The following is a 21,090-nucleotide window of genomic DNA, read 5'->3' on the forward strand; positions in this document are numbered from 1 at the left end:
TGTTGATAACATTATGAAATTACACGGCATCCCCTCTGATGTTGTGTCTGATAGGGGGGACGCAATTTGTTTCCAGGTTTTGGAAGGCGTTTTGTACTCATCTGGGTATTCAGATGTCTTTCTCTTCGGCTTTCCATCCTCAGTCGAATGGACAAACTGAGCACACTAACCAGAACCTGGATACTTATTTGAGGTGTTTTGTCACCAAGAATCAGCAAGAGTGGTCTTTGTTTTTGTCCTTGGCTGAGTTTGCCTTGAATAAGTCACAATTCTTTGGCACATCTGGTTTTCACCTTCAGTTTGGTACTTTTTCTGGGACTGAATCTTCTGGTATACCTGAAGAGGAGAGATTCTCTTCTTCGTTGTCTTCTATCTGGCGGAAGATTCAAACTAATTTGAAAAAAATGGTTGAAAGATATAAACGGATGGCTGACAAGAGACGTATGACTGGTCCAGACCTGTGTGTGGATGATTTGGTGTGGTTGTCCACTAAGAACATTAAGTTGAAAGTACCTTCTTAGAAGTTGGGCCCAAGATTTATTGGTCCTTACAAAATATCGGCCATTGTTAATCCGGTTGCGTTTCATCTGGAACTTTCGCAGGCCTGGAAGATCCATAATGTGTTTCACAGGACTTTGCTGAAGAAGTATGTTGAACCTGCTGAACCATCTCCTTTGCCACCTCCTCCTGTCTTGGTAGATGGTAATCTGGAGTTTCAGATCTCCAGAATACTCAACTCGGGTGTTCTTCGTGGCTCCCTTCAGTACCTTGTGCATTGGAGGGGATACGGCCCTGAGGAAAGAATGTGGGTTCCGGCGACTGATGTCAATGCTAGTCGTCTTGTGAAAGCCTTTCACAGGACACACCCGGATAAGGTTGGTCCTAGGTGCCCGGAGGCCACCCGTAGAAGGGGGGTACTGTCACACCCTGCCCTTTGTGAGGCCTGAGAAGATCTGACAGACTTGCTACACGTGTCTATCTGACAGATTGTTCTGTTTCTCTTTGTTGTGGTTTTGGGCAGGATCCCACCTCCCCACAGGTTCTGCTCATTAGCTATCTAGTGGTGCTATTTATACCCTCCTCTCACTATAGCCCTTGTGGTTTATATTTGCTTCTGGAGTTCTTAGCTGGTGTTTGGTGGATCTCCTGCTCCCTGTTCGTCTTAAGCTAAGTTCTAGTCCTTCCCTTTTGTGGTTTGTTCTGGCTAGGCCTCAGGAAGACGCTGGTTCCTGCACCAAGCGCTAGGAACTGGTTGTCTTATCCCCTGCTCCCTAGCTGAGGGTTTGTTTCAGTTTCAGCTAGGCTTAGGATCCAGCGCATGAGCACTTCCACCTTTAGGATTTGTTCATGTTGTCAGCAGTCAGGGAAAGACTCAGGGATTGTCAGGTGGTGACCTTTCCCTGTTACCTAGCTTTGGGGCCTAGCCTGGTGTGTTGTTGCTTTTGTTGTATTTGGTTTGCTTCCCTTCCCTCACCTACCGTGACATTACTACTATGAAGGGACACATTGGGCATTACTTCTATGAAGAGAATTGGCATTACTACTATGAAGGGGGCACAATGGGCAATGCTACTATGAAGTGGGTACAATGGGCATTACTATGATGAAGGGGCACAATGGGCATTAATACTAAGAAGGGGGCCCAATAGGCTTTACTACTATGAAGGAAATTGGCATTATTACTATGAAGGGGGCACATTAGGCATTATTATTATGAAAGGGCACAATGGGCATTACTACAATGAAGGGGGCACAATGGCCATTACTACTATGAAGGGAGCACAATGGCCATTACTACTATGAAGGGAACTGGCATTACTACTATGAAGGGGGCACAATGGGCATTACTACTATGAAGGGGGCACAATGGGCATTACTATTATGAAGAGAATTGGCATTACTACTATTAAGGGGGCGAAATGGGCATTACTACGATGAAGGGGGCACAATGGCCATTAATACTAAGAAGGGGTCACTATGGGCATTACTACTATGAAGGAAATTGGCATCATTAGTATGAAGGGGCACAATAGGCATTATTATTATGAAGGGGCACAATGGGCATTACTACTATGAAGGGGGCACAATGGCTATTACTACTATGAAGGGGGCACAATGGGCTTTATTACTATGAAGGGGGCACAATGGGCTTTATTACTATGAAGGGGGCACAATGGGCATTATTACTATGAAGGGGCACAATGGGCATTACTACTGTAAAGGTGGCACAGATAGGATTACTACTGTGAAGGGGCATAACTGTTATGGGGGCACAGTGAGAGCATAACTATTTTGAATGGGGGCACAATGAAGGGATAAGTACTTTAAAGCGAAATTTTCACCTGCATTTCACTTAATAAACTATCAAAAGTACCTTATTGATCATCCTCATTGTGTTATCATACAGTAGCAGTGACATGCCTATGCCCCCCCAATACTTAAAAAAATCTGTGCCACCTCACAGTAGCATTGCCCTCATTGTACAACCTTCACAGTAGTTATGTCCAGATATATATATGCCCCTTAATAATATCTACATCGTGCCCCCTCACTGTAGTTATTCCCACACTGTGCCCCCTTGCGGTAGATATGCCCACACTGTGCCCCCTCACAGTGTTTATCCCCTCATTGTACAACCTTTACAGTAGTTATGCCCTTATTGTGCTCCCTTAAAGCGAACCTTTCACCTGCATTTCACTTAATAAACTATAAAAAGTACCTTATAGATCATCCTCATCGTGTTATCATAAAGTCTTGTCCCGCTTTTCTGCCATTTATATGCATGAAAAAATCGCCTTATAAAGTACTCTTCTCCAGCTCCACAAGTCACGTTAGAAGTCAAGGGGGTAGCCCTTCCCTCACTCCAGGCTGTAACTCCCCTGCCCTAACCCCGCCTCTATACAGTCTAATTGACACCCGGATCAGTCGCCGGGACTACGCTTGTACAGGCGGCGCATGAGCCGTCGGACTCAAGCGCGATCCTGTAACTGAATCGTGCATGTGCCGTTCACGATGCCTGTACAAGCGCGGTCCCGGCGACTGAGCCAGGTGTCAATTAGACTGTATAGAGGCGGGGTTAGGGCAGGGGAGTTACAGCCTGGAGTGAGGGAAGGGCTACCCCCTTGACTTCTAACGTGACTTGTGGAGCTGGAGAAGAGTACTTTATAAGGCGATTTTTTCATGCATATACATGGCAGAAAAGCGGGACAAGACTGTATGATAACACAATGAGGATGATCTATAAGGTACTTTTGATAGTTTATTAAGTGAAATGCAGGTGAAAGGTTTGCTTTAAGGGAGCACAATAAGGGCATAACTACTGTAAACATTGTACAATGAGGGGATAAACACTGTGAGGGGGCACAGTGTGGGCATATCTACCGCGAGGGGGCACAGTGTGGGAATAACTACAGTGAGGGGGCACGATGTAGATATTATTAAGGGGCATATATCTGGACATAACTACTGTGAAGGTTGTACAATGAGGGCAATGCTACTGTGAGGTGGCACAGATTTTTTTTTAAGTATTGGAGGGGTATAGGCATGTCACTGCTACTATACATATCAATCTGCTCAGCTCCTCTTGATCTATAAGCTGGAACCTGTAGCTTACTTTGTATTTTCATGGTGACAGGTTCCCTTTAATTTTTCCCTGAAATGGAGGAAATAGCCAAACCCCTTAAAAGTGGCCCATACTACACACTTATGATATCTCTAGTCATTTGAAACAACAGGAATTTTCAAGCTTCATTTTAAGTTCCTTTTGTGCAAAAACCACATTAAAATGTTTCTTGTAACATTCTTTAGGGATCAAAACATAGACCAATTCAACAGACTGGCAGTTGAGCTGATTTTACTTTTAGGGCATATTTATAACCCCTTGTCCCCTGATGAAGCTGGTGAAACACGCTGGAAAGGAGGGGATAGGAGGGGATATGCTATACATTTTAGAGAATCAGTCACTTTGATAAAAATACTATTGTGTGTGGGTTTAGTGTGCTGTATACATTCTGCCTAATGCATCAATGATAGAAATGGAGTGAATGTACTGTGTGTAAAGGGAATCAACAATCTATTGTGAGTGTGTGGATCAGACTCAGAACCCCCCGAGGGGGATACCCTCTAACTCAAGCAGGAGGACAGTTCACAGTGCCTCTGATATACAGTAATATACGGTGGTTGTGAATCCACAGCTACAATATATATCAATGCAATCTCCAGCTATCACTGCGCCAGAGTCAAAAGCGGGTATCACCGCTGAAGTGGTTAGACCTAGATACTGTAGATAGATAAATGGCGATACCACTGGTTTCAAGACCAAATCAGTGTAATGCCAGGTATTGACAGTAGTGGCCCCATGAGAGAGTGGGGAGGTTGACAGCAGCAGTGGCAGTACAAGTGACAACAATGGCCCCATGATAGAGTGGGGAGGGTAGTAGCAGCAGCAGTAGCAGTGACAATGGTGGACCCATAACAGAGTGAGGATGGGGGCCAACAGCAGTGGCAGCAACATGGACAATAGTGGCCCCATGACACAGTGGGGAGTGAGAGCAGCAGCAGTAAGGCACACTGTTTATTGTTTATTTTTCTGTTCTTCAGACCCATCAGAATAACAGAAAACTAAAAAAAAAAAAACCTGTATTTTGAGCATCCATAAAGCCTCTTTCAGACGGTCATTATTTGAAAGCCAAAACCAGGAGTGGGTCCAAAACAGAGAAAAAATGTAATTGAAATATTTGCATCTCTTCTGTGTTTTGGACCAACTACTGCTTTTGGATTACAAATACTGATCAAACACTGATGCAAAATACTGACCGTCTGAAAGAGGCCTTATGCTCAATTTGCATCCATTTTGGTCATTTACATCTGAAATTAGTTATTTTAACAAGGAAAAAAAGTCCTGCATGCAAGACTTTAATGGCCTCTTTCACATGTCAGTATTTGGTCAGTATTTAGCATCAGTATTTGTAAGTAGAAACAGGAGTGTGTCCAAAACAGAGATAAAATATAATGGAAATATTTGCATCATGTCTGTGTCTTGAACCAACCCACTCCTGCTTTTGACTTACAAATACTGACCATGTGAAAGAGGCCTGATGAATGCTCAAAACACAGGTTCCTTATATATATATATATATATATATATATATATATATATATATATACACACACACACACACAGTATTTTTCACCCCATAAGACGCACCTTTTGCCCCCCCCCCACTTTTTGGCAGTGAGTCTTATGGAGTGAATGCTGCCTTTTTACCATGCAGTTGCGATGCTGCGATGTACAGTATTAGCGGGGAGGGAGGAGGGGCTGGATGCAACTCGCGGCGGGGCCCAGTGCAAACACTGTACTTTTACACTGGGCCCTGCACACACAAGTATTCAGATGTAAACTGTGGGAAATTGATATGTTAACTGTAGGCAATCCATATTTAAACTACAAGGCAGCGCAATCCGCGTACCTTAGTACTTACTATTGAACGCCCGTACTTGCAGTCAGGCTGGCCAGTCACTCACTTCCTTACGGCGCATGCTCCGCCCACTTTATTTATGAAGCAGGTGGATCATGCGCCGTGAGGAAGTATGTGACTGGCCAGTCACACGGGCATTCAATAGTGAGTACTAAGGTACGCAGATTGCGCTACTTTGTAATTTAAACATGGATTGCCTACAGTTAACATATCAATTGCCTACAGTTTACATCTGAATACTGGTGTGTGCGGGGCCCAGTGTATTAGAGTACATACATGTGCTCTACATACATTTGTCATCCATAGATGCCCCCATAACAGTGCCATCCACAGATGCCCCCATAACAGTGCCATCCACAGATCCCCCATAACAGTGCCATCCACAGATCCCCCTCATAACAATGCCATCCACAGATCCCCCTCATAACAATGCCATCCACAGATCCCCCTCATAACAATGCCATCCAAAGATCCCCCCATAACAGTGCCATCCACAGATCCCCCTCATAACAGTGCCATCCCCTTATATCAGATCCATAATAGTGTGTCATCCACAGACCACCATTAGTTCAAAACCCACCAAAAGCACACCTTTGGTTCAAAATATTTTTTTTCCTCCTCAAAAAATGTCTCATGGGCAGGTGCGTCTTAAAGGGCGAAAAATACAATATATATTATATTTTTTTATTTTTTTTATTGTTCTTCTGACATAAGAACAGAAAAATAAATAGTTATGTCAACAAGATAAAACAGGGACAATAGTTGCCCCATAACATGCTTATGAAAACGTGTAGAAATCTGAGTCTCATTTCCTTCTGGGATTCGCGTCCCCACCTATCCCTTGGTTGAACTGGATGGACTTATATCGTTTTTCAACTATTAACTATGTAGCAGCGTAGGGATGGAGGCCAACAATAGTGGCAGTAACAGGGAAAAAATTGTGGCCCCATAACAGAGTGGGGATGGGGTACAACAGCAGTGGCAGTAACAGGGACAATATTGGCCAGATGACAAAGTGGGGAGGGGAGGCAGCAGCAGTGGCATACAGCAACAAATGGTGGCAGATCTGTCACGGAACCATGAACCAGACGTACAACAAGAGATAAGTGAAAATAAGAAGGCTTTATTGAAAATAAAGCTGTAAAGCAAAAGTCCAAACGAATGGTGAAACCGAAGCAGAGTCTTTGAGAGGCCAGAGATCAGGAACCAGAAGGGTAGTCAGACGAAGCCAGGATCAGGAACCAGCAGGGTAGTCAGACGAAGCCAGGATCAGGAACCAGCAGGGTAGTCAGACGAAGCCAGGATCAGGAACCAGCAGGGTAGTCAGACGAAGCCAGGATCAGGAACCAGAAGCAGCAGCAGTCTTAGAAGCATGGGAACACAGGAGGACCAAGCAAGGAACTGAAGCCACAGACCTCCTATATATATGAGCTAGGCATCCAGCTCCTCCCAGAGGGAAGGAGGAGCCGCAGGGTGGAAGGCTACAAGAAACCCAGAAACCAAGATGGCCGCCAGCACATGTCAAACGAAGGAGAACAGCAAGAAGGTAAGACCATGACAGTACCTCCCCCTCAAGGGCCCCTCCTCCGCGGAGCAAAAAACGGTTTCTGAGGGAAGCGTGCGTGGAAGGCTCGGAGCAAGGCAGGAGCATGGACATCTGCGGAGGAAACCCAGGAACGCTCCTCTGGACCATAACCACGCCAATGGACCAAAAACTGCACCCGACCGCGGACCAGGCGTGAGTCCAGGATATTGCTCACCTCATACTCCTCATGATTGCCCACTCGGACCGGACGAGGCCGAGGAACCGAGGAAGTGAAACGATTACACACCAGTGGCTTCAACAGGGAGACATGAAACACGTTAGAGATCCGCATGCCAGGAGGAAGCGCAAGGGCATAGGCTACCGGGTTTACCCTGCGAAGCACTCAGAAGGGACCAACAAAGCGAGGCGCCAGCTTGGGAGTGGGCACTCGAAAGTTGAGGTTGCGGGTGGACAACCATACACGGTCTCCGACCTGGTAGGAAGGAGCAGGCGCTCGTCTGCGATCAGCCTGGAGTCTCTGGCGCTGCGCAGAGGCCTCAAGGGACTTCTGGATCTGTACCCAAGAAGCACGTAGGACGGAAAGGTGATCCTCCACAGCCGGAATATCCTGGGGAGAGAATACCTCCGGTAACACGGCAGGTTGGAACCCATAATTGGCCATGAAGGGAGACGTCCCAGAGGAAGAGTTCACCGCCGTGTTCCTGGCAAACTCAGCCCAAGGCAGAAGGTCAACCCAATTGTCTTGGTGATCGGAGACATAGCAACGAAGGAATTGCTCCAAGGCCTGATTGGATCGTTCTGCGGCCCCATTGGACTGAGGGTGGTAGGCCGAGGAGAAGGAGAGATGAATCCCCAACTGGGAGCAAAAGGCGCGCCAGAACCTGGACACAAACTGACTCCCCCGATCCGACACAATCTCCTTGGGCAAACCGTGCAACCGGAAGACCTCCCTGGCAAAAATCGTGGCCAACTCTTGTGCAGAGGGTAACCTCTTGAGAGGAACACAGTGGCACATTTTGGAAAACCGATCCACAATCATGAGAATGACCGTATGGCCTCGGGATGCAGGGAGGTCCACAATGAAATCCATCCCCAGGTGTGACCATGGGCGCTCCCCGGTGGCTATGGGTTGCAGAAGGCCCAACGGAAGGTGCCGAGGGGACTTACTCTGGGCACAAACGGAGCATGCCGCTACATATGCGGCGATGTCGGAACGTAGGGAAGGCCACCAGAACAGACGTGAAACAGCCCAGGACAGCTGATTCTTTCCCGGATGCCCCGCGGTCTTGGAGTTATGGTAGGTTCGCAACAACCGAGTGCGCAACTCCTCAGGCACAAAACATCTGCCGTTGGGTCTCCCAGAGGGAGCACCAGATTGAGCCGCCAAAATCTGCTCACCCAGGGGAGAGGTCAGGCTGGTGCGAATGGCGGCCAGGATCTGATTCGGAGGTATGACCGAAGTCAGAATCGACTCCTCCCTGGACAGCTCGGAGTACTGCCGTGATAGGGCATCCGCCCTGATGTTCTTGGAACCGGGTAGGTAGGAGACCACGTAATTAAAACGTGACAAGAACAGAGCCCATCTGGCCTGACGTGGTGTCAATCTCTTGGCCTCAGAAAGGTAGGTCAGATTCTTATGGTCCGTCAGGATGAGAACCGGAACCACCGAACCCTCGAGCAAGTGCCTCCATTCTTTAAGGGCCTGCACGATGGCCAATAACTCCCTGTCACCAATCTGATAGTTGCACTCCGCGGAAGACAGTTTCCGGGAGTAAAACCCACAAGGAAGCAGAGGACCCTCTGGTGTTCTACGCTGAGACAGAAGGGCGCCTACTCCCGTCTCAGACGCGTCCACCTCGAGGACAAAGGGCAACCCAGGGTTAGGATGCGACAGAATCGGAGCCGACACAAAAGCGGACTTTAGGGCCTCAAAAGCTCGGATGGCCTCGGGCGGCCAGACCTGGGAATTACTGCCCTTCCTGGTCAGATCCGTGAGAGGCTTGGCCAGCATGGAAAAGTCCCTGATGAACTTCCGATAATAATTGGCGAAGCCCAAAAAGCGCTGCAGGGAACGAAGACCACTGGGCTGGGGCCACTGTAAGACAGCCGAAACCTTCTCAGGATCCATGGAGAACCCCTCAGCGGAAATGATGTAACCTAAGAAGGTTACCTGGGATCGGTGAAATTCGCATTTCTCAAGCTTACCGAACAGCTTGTTCTCTCGTAACCGTTGCAACACTCGTCTGACATCCAGAATGTGGGCCTCCATGATTCAGAATATACCAAGATGTCATCCAAATAGACTACCACACACTGCTGCAACAGGTCACGGAAAACATCGTTGATGAATTCCTGAAAGACTGCGGGCGCATTGCACAACCCAAAGGGCATAACCAAGGATTCATAATGACCGGTCCTGGTGTTAAACGCGGTCTTCCACTCATCGCCCGCCTTGATCCTTACCAGGTTATATGCCGCCCTCAGGTCGAGTTTGGTAAAGATCGTGGCCCCTTTAAGGCGATCGAACAGCTCGGAAATCAAGGGTATCGGGTAAGCGTTCTTGATCGTGATGCGATTGAGACCCCTGTAATCGATGCAAGGCCTCAACTCACCGCCCTTCTTTTTCACAAAGAAAAATCCAGCCCCAGCCGGGGACGAGGATTTGCGAATGTGTCCGCGTGAAAGCGCCTCCCTCACGTACTCCTCCATGGCCTCATTCTCCGCTACCGACAGTGGATAGACTTTGCCACGAGGAGGAACGGCACCAGGTTGTAACTCTATGGCACAATCGTATGGGCGGTGCGGAGGTAGGGCAACCGCGCGCACCTTATCGAATACATCCCGGTACTCCTCGTATTCAGGAGGCAACAGAGAGTCCGAGGAAGTACACAGCAACTTGACAGACCCATGGATGCAACTAGCCCCACACTGCGGTGACCACGAGAGGATCTCGGCCGATCTCCAATCGAAAGTCGGATTATGCTTCTGGAGCCAGGGGTACCCCAAGACCACCGAGTAGTGTGGAGACGAAATAACCTGGAGGCAGACCGACTCTCTGTGAACGGCACCAATGGCTATCCCCACTGGAAGGGTCTCATGAGTCACGTGTGACGACAGAAGGGGTCTGCCGTCTATCGCCTCAAGAGCCAGTGGGGAACCTCGAGCCTGCAGAGGAATGGAATTGGCGGCAGCGAACACACTATCAATGAACAAACCACCAGCACCAGAGTCCACCAACGCCTGGGTCGTCACCGAGCCCCCGACCCAGGAGAGGACAACAGTGATCAGTGGTTTGTCAACACGGGAAACCGGGGACGAGGAGACTCCACCCAAGATCTGCCCCCGACAGGATCTCAGGGTACGAGCGTTTCCCGGACGGTTCGGACATGCCAACCGAAAATGCCCACCGAGACCACAGTACATGCATCGACCCTCGCGTCTCCGGAGTACCCTCTCCCCCTCGGACAGGCGAGCAAACCCCAGCTGCATGGGTTCACCCCCAGACAAGTCATCCCCAGGAGGCGTGGGAGGAGAGGGAGGCACGGGTGGGACAGCAAACGTAGGCGCCAATCTGTTAGAAGACCTCCGCAGGCTCTCCTTAAAGGAAGGTCTCTCCCTGAGTCTGGTGTCAATCAAAATCAGGAAAGAAATAAGAGACTCGAGCTCCACTGGTAGGTCCTTAGCTGCAACCTCATCCTTCAAGGCATCCGAGAGACCATGAGAGAAAGCAGCGACCAGAGCCTCATTATTCCAGCCCACCTCTGCTGCCAGGGTACGAAACTCAATGGCGTATTCAGCTACGGATCGTGAACCCTGTCTGATGGACATAAGGAGCTTCGCGGCAGAGGCAGCACGAGCCGGCACATCGAATACCTTCCGAAGAGAAGCAACAAAACCGGAAAACTCGGCAACCACCGGATTGTTGTTCTCCCATAAAGGGCTGGCCCAGGCCAAGGCCTTGTTCGAGAGCAGCGAGATCAAGAAGCCCACCTTTGATCTCTCAGTAGGAAAGGCATGTGGCAGCAACTCGAAATAAATGCCCACCTGGTTAAGGAAACCTCGGCACTGAGTTGGCTCTCCCCCAAAGCGCTGTGGAAGAGGGGCAGAACCGGTCATACCCCGAAACACCGCAGGCGCAACAACAGGTGTCGGGGTAGACTCTGGCGCAACAACCGGAGCGGCAGTAGGAGCGACAACCGACCCATCGGCAACGGGAGCGAAATGAGCCGTGCGTTCAAGCAGGGTTTGCAACGCCACAGCGAACCGACCCAACAGGTGATCCTGCTGATCAAGTCTGGCAACCAGCATGGGTAGCGAGGATGGCCCTGTACCGTCAGAACTCATGGCTTGGTCCTAATGTCACGGAACCATGAACCAGACGTACAACAAGAGATAAGTGAAAATAAGAAGGCTTTATTGAAAATAAAGCTGTAAAGCAAAAGTCCAAACGAATGGTGAAACCGAAGCAGAGTCTTTGAGAGGCCAGAGATCAGGAACCAGAAGGGTAGTCAGACGAAGCCAGGATCAGGAACCAGCAGGGTAGTCAGACGAAGCCAGGATCAGGAACCAGCAGGGTAGTCAGACGAAGCCAGGATCAGGAACCAGAAGCAGCAGCAGTCTTAGAAGCATGGGAACACAGGAGGACCAAGCAAGGAACTGAAGCCACAGACCTCCTATATATATGAGCTAGGCATCCAGCTCCTCCCAGAGGGAAGGAGGAGCCGCAGGGTGGAAGGCTACAAGAAACCCAGAAACCAAGATGGCCACCAGCACATGTCAAACGAAGGAGAACAGCAAGAAGGTAAGACCATGACAAGATCACAGTAGTTGAAGGACCCAATAACAGCAATTGATAGCAAGGTCCAGTGGCATGCATATTCTTTTAAAATTTTTATGTAAATGTAAATATCAGCAGGCCAAGAAGCCCCATTGTAGGAATGGCAGTCGAGGCAGCAGGTGTGTGGCATCAGGCGGGTGGCAGCAGCATGTGGCCAGAAGTAATGGCTCTTTTTGCAGAATATTCTGGTGAGGCAGCACACTACAGTATGATTATTAGTGACAGAATTACCTATTCTGTTGCATTAGGCAACGGCATCTGGAAATCCGGGTTGATCCATGCCTGATTCATTTTTATGAAGGTTAGTCTCTCAACATTTTGGCAGGAAAGGCAAGTTCTCTTAGGGTAACTATGTCCCCCGGCGAACTGAATACCCGTTATGATGCCACACTACTGGCTAGGGGCAGGAAAGCATGTCCATGGCAAACTCGGCCAGTTGCAGCCACACTTCAAGTTTGAATGCCAAGTAGTCCAAGTATGCCACCTCCTGCTGCATGTCCTGTTGCTGCTGGGTGGTTTCTTCAGTAGGTGGCTCATCAGAGACTCCAGACTGAAGTTGCTGCTTATGGAGCTGGTGCTGCTCCTGCCCCCCCTCCTTCCCCCACAAGTCATAGCCTTGGAGCATGAGCACAGATATTCCCCCTGGTCAGACCTTTCTGAGGACGCAGTGTGGGCAGCATTCGACTACACAGCATGTCTCTATCGTGGTCCATTTTTGCATCCCTCTCAGAAGTTCTAAAAAATGTCCCCACTTTTGACCGGAAGCGATGGTCTAACAATATGGATAGTCAGTAGTCATCCCTCTGCCGAATTACGACAATGCGTCTGTTAATACTAGAACATGGGAGTATGCATTCGGTTATTTGTGCAAGGGACTCAGGTGACAACAAGATTGAAGACATGCACCATGCAGGGCGCATGAGTCAGCCCTCCCTGATGCAGCGCAGACAAAATGTTCTTCCCGTTATCAGTAACCATGGTTCATATCTCCAGTTGGCAAGGAGACAGCCAGTGTTCAATTTCTTTATTGATGATGTGGAGCAGTTCCTCCTCGGTGTGGCCCTGTTCACCTACGCTGACGAGGTGTAGAAACATGTGACAACTCCTAGCTTTGCATAGGTGATATGCTGGTGTGAACTTTGCATAGATGGGAGAGTGAGTGCAAGGTGGAGAATGAGGAGGCAGAGGAGGACATTGGTGCTACAATCACAGCATGAGAATGTGAAGGTGGCATTGTCATCACCTGGCCAAGTTGCTGGTGTGTCTGGGCAGGAACAGCATTTACCCAGTGGGCTGTGAATTACATATATTGTCCTTTACCATAGTTACAACTCCATACATCAGCACTGGCATGCATTCTACCAGACACAGAGAGGCCCAAGGACTGGTCCACTTTCTGCTTATTGTACGTGTGCAGGGCTGGTACAGCTTTTTTGGAAAAGTAATATTGGCTTGGGACTCTTTACCTTGGGTAGAGACAAGCCATCAGTTATCTACATGGAGTCAACTACATGGAAAGGAAGGGACTGTAGTACCAGCAACTTGGCCAGGAGCACATTCAGCTTCTGCGCCGTTGGATGAGTGCACGCATACTGTTGTCTTTTTTTCTTTTGAGTAGCACGGTTTTCCTATGCCATTTTATGGTGATGCTCCATGCGTTGACGCAGGGCCATTGGGTCAACATTTGCACCCTGGCCACGCCTCACCTTCTGCACACATATCCTGCATATCCACACGACTTTGTGAAAAATTCCCACACTTGAGAGTATGGCATTTTCCCTCCACCACTGCGTGATGCCTGCCTGCCGCTGCTTTTATGAACCCATGCACTGCTAGTGTCTTCCTCACAGGTAGTCTCCTGAGTAGCAGTTTACCGCTTCCACATTTGTAACCAGATCTCCCACTGTCTCACGGGCACGCTGCCACCCTCGCCCCTGATGATGACGATGACCCATCTTCACCAGGCTCCCACGTACGATAGGCTACATCATCATCTACATCTGTTTGGTCGGCACTTGTGTTAACCTCACCTGTCTCTTGTTCAGGTCCCTGACCTCTCGCAACATGTGCTCCCACCTGACTGTCATCATCAGTAGTCACACGCTTAAAAGGGTCTGCAGCGGACCTCTTCCCTAAGTCTGTGCTGGCTTATAACTGCTAACTGTCCTCACAATTCTCATTCTAACTGAAAAGCAGAGCAGAGCTGATGGCATACATTACTTGGCTGGCAGAAGGAGCAGCAAAAGCAAGAGGCGGGTTCTGGAAAGGTGAGGGCACACCTGGACCATGCCAACTAAGTGTGGTCTCAAAGGAACCCACCGATTGCCAACTGTGTGTATCTGTTCTCAGTGGCAGCTCTGGTCTGTTGCCGCAGCTGCTGTTACCACCAGCCCTTCTTCTACTGTTACTTGTGCCACTTACAGCAACATTGTTGCCACTGCCTGTTTCTTTTGTCTGTTGGCCATAGTGTACATTAACTGTATCAGTAATGTAACAGATTAACTAAGAATGTGGCAGCAATTCAACAAGATAAATGTGGTGATATATTAGACCACCCTTTAATACTGAGGCACAGTAATTCTATGTATAAACTAACAGATTAACAGGGATTGTGGCAGCAGTTCAACCAGATACACATGGCGATATATTAGACAGCCCTTTAATACTGATGTACAGTAATTCTATGTAGAAACTAATAGATTAACTGGGATTATGGCAGCAGTTGAACAAGATACATATGGCGATTACACTCAACCTGCACTGTCCCTGCAGTCACCCTATAGTCTCTAAAAACTCTCCCTATGATCGCTCTACACTGTCCCTGCACTCTGCTGATTGGCTGTCTGCATGGCATTATGGGTCATATTGCATTAACAGGCTTCTTACTTTAACTTTTCATGTGCAGCAGCCATTTTAGAAAAAAAAATTGTTACCACAAAGCTCAAGGAAATTTGGATTTGCAGCGAATCTAATTTTTCATAAACTCTGTGTATGAATTTGGCCTAAACCAAAATTAAAGGCTTTTGAGGATTACAATTTTCTAAATCACATATTTCAAGACCTAAATTTTGAATGAATAGAAGTTATTGCAATTATTCTTAGAAATATACTTGGTAGTATTTAATTGTTTGGCTTTAGGGGGATAATAATGTTTTTCAAGGTCAAAACTTAGTTGCACAGGATTAGTTCAGAAGCTCATTTGCATTTACCTTATCTGTGTCTGTCTTTACCTCCCTATAAGCTGATGTTTTTCTGACTTTTTTTCTCATTTTGTTGACATCTTTTTATTAAATGTATGATACAGTATGTCTCAAATTGTTTTCTATTAAAAGGGAGAGGTCATCAGTATCTGATCTGTAAGGGTCCGACACCTAGGACCCCCACAGATCAGCTGTTTTGCGAAGGCAGCAGTGCTCCTGTGACCAAACACAGTGCCGTACATTGTATAATGGCTGTGCTTGGGATTGCAGCTACACCCCATTCCCTTGAAGTTCCCTCCTAGTCCACATGACCTATGTCATGTAGGAAAAGGCCTAGGAAAAGGTGAGAGAGAATTTCAAGGGAATGGAGCTGAGCTGCAGTACCAAGCACAGCTGCTACGCAATGTATGGCCCCGTGCTTTGTAAGCTGCAAGAAGGCAGCGACGCTCACAGATGCCCCGGCGTCCTTCTCAAACAGCTGATCGGCAGGGGTCCCAGATGTCAGACCCAAATGGATCAGATACTGATGACCTCTCCAGTAAAAAAAAAAATCTCAGAAAACCCCTTTAATTACCTCCAGGTAATGAAGAACAGCAATGATGATGGACTGACAGATAATGCCACTACCACATGTTGTTTATTATTGCATTAGTATACAACATAGTTGATACATCAGGAAGACATCAGTTCTTACTACAGATTGGGCAAGCATCCATAATTTAATGCTTTCCTTTAGCTTTTTGACATAACTGTTAAGTAAATTACTATACCATTACTATAACTTCATTTTTCCAGCTTGACAACTTTATATTTAGTACATTTCTCCCTCACCTTTCCACTGGCTGCCATTTTTGAATATTAAGCCAGCTGGACTCCACATGTTTTTTACCTTGACACACAGGCGCTCACTCTTAAGAGGCTCAACAGAATGATTCAGTGTCTTGCAGCAAAAAAAATCCTTCTGGCACTGAGTCTGTATTTTTCCATCCTGTCAGGATTACTTTTAAGATAGACGTCCCAAGCCAAATGCTTTAGCCTTGTTTATCTGTGTGTCTTAGTGAGGTGCTACAGGTTTACTTTTGCACCAGAGCATGACTTATGACAGTGTCTGCATTGTTACAATATTTATTTAATAAATCAATGTTTTAAATTAGAGAATGTTTTGGTCCACATGGATAAAACTCCCATATTTTTAGTCACTTAGTGTTGCGAAAAGCAAGAAAAGTTTGTAATTTATTTCACTCTTTTCCAGCAAATACCAAACTGTAGTAATGTTTGCAATGCCCACCCATCCAATCATAATATATACGTCTCTTATTTTTTTCTTTAAAGAGAATGTTCTGTAAGTCTGGCAAGTTTTGCTATAATATTCCAGAATGTTATATTCATAAAAATGAATGCTGTAAACTTTTATTTTAACAAATCTAGTCACTAGCTTACCTGCTGGAAGAGGATGTTAAGTCAGAAACCGCATGTACCATATCTGTAGTTAATGCATCCAATACACTTGTAAGGAATTCATTCTTTTTTGCTCCAGGACAACCTAAAATAAAATAATTAAATATTGTACAAGCATGTGTAAAATGTATGCACAAGCCACCATTTAAAAAAAAAAAAAAAAAAAGTATACCTGTATAAGCTCTTACGTGATCACAAACAATAACATAAATGTTAATGAAATTCTAACGGCATATGGTTTTTTTTTTCAGTTGATTATATATTAAATGAGCATTTTATGATTATATATTTTCAAAACTGTATAAAAAATCTACAATATATCTCTTAAAAGTGTAAAAAATAATGGCCCTTATTTATCATACCTTCACTCCCGAATTCTGGTGTCAAAAAGTCACAAAATAGGGCTTTTGCAACTTTTTTGCACTTGCTTATGCAAAATGTAAGCACTTGCGCAAAAAATTGCGACTTTTTACATGCACGCAAAAATTTTGCGACTTTTTGCATTTTTACACCACTCACTCCAGTTTTGTAATGTGGGTGGAAAAGTGGGTGTGGTTAGCTATGTTAATGAGTTTTACTCCAGATTTATCATTGCAACTTTTTTAAAAAGTCACAAAAAAGTTGCAATCTCATTCCAGGAGGAGGGTGGAATAGGAAAACAGGAGTAGCTTCTCTAGACAGAAGTGTTAGGTTTAAGGAAAAGCCAAATTTATCAAACAACCTGTGACATTTGATAAATATGGCACAAAGTGCTCCAAAACAGACTGACTTCAAATATTCTTCTCATGATAAATTCCCCCTATGAGTGCAGTATAAATATATTAAATATCTAAAAATCACATCACACAGAAAAACACATAGAAAACGCATATGTATTACACTATATTGTCATTTGTTTATATAGCTTGCATTATTATTTATCATTCATTGTACATGGTGGAGAACAATGTGAGATTATTATATAGAGTACACAATGGAGACTTCAGTCCGAGAGAAATTTATAATTGTTTTGAGCCACCTTATGGTTTGCACAGTCAAACAGTATAAAACAATGGAAGGAATTGATTACTGTATTTGATAGCCACTGAAGAAGAAGTAAGCTATACTCTGAAACGCATCTGCTAGATTTTACAGTTTGGACATTGAAACCACCAACTATACTCCTTCAACCACACAAAGATCAACCATACCGGTTTAAGTGAAAAGATCTATGTCTACACACAGGCACTCGCTCTAAATACAAACCGCGAATATATATCTGTGGAGGAGAGCCACGTGGACATTACACTAACAGAAGATGTTGCTACAACTTGCAGCCACCACTGGGGATTCAATTGATCATATTAAAATCAGAAGGTTTGGCAGACTTTGGTTATGTGTCCATAACCCATATCCATAGCCTTCCATGTCCATGGCAGCACATTTTGTTTAACAGAACCTGGCCTAGATTTAGCATGCAAATTACAAAACATGGATGACTAAATTATCATCAATAGAAATAAAATGTATACATAAGTGTTATACCCTACAAAAATATAGATAGTAGCAGATACAATCATCAGCCATAAAAACTCAGATTGATATTATGTGCACAAAGCAATTGACTGGCCATCGGTGATGCATTCCTATTCATCAGGCATGTCAGAGACAACAGAGTTTTCATTTTAAATTATAAGCTATAAGATTACAAAGCAGGCTTTAAAAAGGGATAAAATAGGAATGCTGGGAAGAATAGTTCAAGTATTTAATCAATGAGAGTAGAAATAATTAGATTCTCCCTCTACTTACATTTCGGGAGACTAATATAATGTTAAGAAGGACGTTTTATTGAGCACCTTGAGGCACATACCCTACACAGCTCAGTTGTCATGTTTTTCTAGAAATGAGTTTAGGGATTGCAGTCACTAGTTTTTACAGTCATTGCAATTTCAAATGTGCAGTTTCTAATATGTATAGATTACATGGAAAACCTACAAACCAAGTAAAGAAGACCACACAAGCTAGTTGGAGGAATTGGTTGTCAATCTTGGCATTCAAGACAGACATTCCATTGTAAAAACTGGTATGCAGAAACTGAGCTAAAATAATCATGACTAAACAAGGCTAGACGGCTGAGAAAGTTTTCTCAGTAGATTCACTTTTATTCCATTTCCTGCATGTTGACAAGAATTATTCTTAGCATCTGTGTAAATAACACAGAAAATGAAAAACATGATTCAAACAGCTAAAGCGGTTGTCCTGGTTCAGATCTGAACCTGGACACAACCCGATCTGCACTCATTCAGCATGAATGAGTGGAGCATCTAAGCAAGGGAATTTTCCTGAGATCCGGTGACGTACCAGGCTCTCCATGGGTAAGCTAGGCGGAGGCTTCCACCTAGCAGTGATCCCGGTGACCACACCAGCTCTGATGGGCGATCTTTAACGCAGCCCTAGCCTGTAAAAACAAGCCTCCATCTAGCTTACCCATGGAGAGCCCACTATGTCACTGGATCTCAAGAAAATTCCCTTGCCCGCACGATTCAGAGCAAGGGGGAGCATTGGAGTGTCAAAACACTCTGATGCTCCAATCATTCATGCTGAATGAGTGCAGATCGTGTTATGTCTGGGTTCAGGACTGAACCCAGATAACCCCTTTAATGTGATTGGCTGAGATTTAAGAGCGGGAAATGGTAGAAAATGAATGTTAATTCCCTCAACACTACAGTGGCCCTCACTAGTCCCTGCCAGTCTTGCATGTGACCACTATACCCAATCTCTGACCTAAACGATTACATAACATACATGCAAGCGTTACCACTGAAGCCAGTGATTGGCTGCATGATATATAATAATAATAATAATAATAATAATAATAATAAACAATAATGGTGGTTACATCCACACAGTTTGCTAGGTTAGTTGTTAGTTTGTGATACTTTTTCGCCGGTCTGTAGTAACTTGAAACACGCAATGGCCAATATCAGGTGGCTCACTTATCATGCACATGTATAGCCATGATGTGAAGTTTCACAAACTAACAAGTAAGGCTACTTTCACACTCGCGTTTGGTGCGGATCCATCATGGATCTGCACAGACGGATCCGCACCGATAATACAACTGCATGCATCTGTTCAGAATGGATCCGTTTGTATTATCTTTAACATAGCTAAAATAGATCAGTCTTGAACACCATTGAATGTCAATGGGGGACGGATCCGTTTTGTATTGTGCCATATTGTGTCATAGAAAACAGATCCGTCCCCATTAACTTACATTGTGTGTCAGGACAGATCCGTTTGCCTCCGCATCATCAGGCGAACACCGAAATGCTACAAGCAGCGTTTTGGTGTCCGCCTCCAGAGCGAAATGGAGGCAGAACGGAGGCAAACTGATGCATTCTGAGCAGATCCTTATCCATTCAGAATGCATTGGGGCTAAATTGATCAGTTTTGGACCGCTTGTGAGAGCCCTGAAATGGATCTCACAAACGGAAACCAAAATGCCAGTGTGAAAGTAGCCTAACCTAGAGAACTGTGGGGATGTAACTACATAATTAAATAACAACTAAAAACATTAATTACACATCCAAAGTAAGGAAACTGTGTTTTACATTAATTATTTTTCATGTACACCATTTTTTATACTGAATTATGAGTGAGCTCCTCATTTAAAGGGACTTGGTTCATGAAACAGATAAGATGAATTGTGTTTCTTAAATCATGTGTTTTTGAATTATGTGTTTTTGGAATCATGTGTTTAGCTTTTATAGGTGTATCTTTTAATGGATTGTGATATTAAATAGTGAAACTATACGCAAATCACTGTGAGCCAGCCATTATTGTTTATTATTATTATTTTGCATTATACTGAGAGGTGGTCAGTAGGCTGGGCTTCAGATATATATATATATATATATATATATATATATATAAAATATATATATAATAATGGCTGCAGAACCAGTGTGGACCATGTCAGTGATGCTGAAGGGTTTAACCTTTTCTATTCAGAATTTCACCTTTTTTTCTGCCCTTAAAGGGGATGTCCGAGTTATGAAAAAAAATAATATATAGCACTGTAACGCTGATGGGCAGCAATATATAATGGAACTAAGCAAGTTTTAGGTAAAAAAATATATATATTTCCTAATTTCCGTGGTTCTCTTCTGGCCCTTTGTTTACCTGCAATAACAACAATCTCTGCCCCTCCCCCTGCTCTGCAGAGGGAGAGAATACAAGTGCTGCCCTGAGTGACATGTCTGCCTGCTGGGAGACTCAGCACCATGTTGTATGTGTAGGACTACAGGTCCCAGCTGTACAAGGACACTGCTGATACACACAGGATCTTCTCCCTACCTGTTCTTCTGCAGAACTCCTCTAGTCTGTCAGCTCCTGTGCCCAGCATTTGTCTCCTCACTGCCTGCAGCTACTCAGTAAAGCCTTCAGCCCTGAGTCTGTGCTCCCGAAGGGGTTAATCTTTCCTGAAATATCCAGTGGGAGGGAGACACAGTGCAGACAGCAGCAGCTAAGCCAGTGCAGGGGGCGTGGCCAGCACAGTGATGTCTCATGTACAGACACAGATCTGCTTGC

General features: G+C 45.4%; 1 protein-coding gene across 1 annotated transcript in view; it reads right to left on the reverse strand.

Moving 5' to 3' along the window:
• SMOC2 (SPARC related modular calcium binding 2) overlaps positions 1-21,090 on the reverse strand; it is a 500,318-nt gene that overhangs the window by 117,442 nt on the left and 361,786 nt on the right. Inside the window, exon 10 of the mRNA XM_040429405.1 lies at positions 16,501-16,603. Coding sequence (XP_040285339.1) covers positions 16,501-16,603 — 103 coding nt within the window. The remainder of the gene's footprint in view (positions 1-16,500; positions 16,604-21,090) is intronic.

Source organism: Bufo bufo, chromosome 4 (genome assembly GCF_905171765.1).
Source record: "Bufo bufo chromosome 4, aBufBuf1.1, whole genome shotgun sequence".
In the NCBI taxonomy this organism is placed as follows: Eukaryota; Metazoa; Chordata; class Amphibia; order Anura; family Bufonidae; genus Bufo; species Bufo bufo.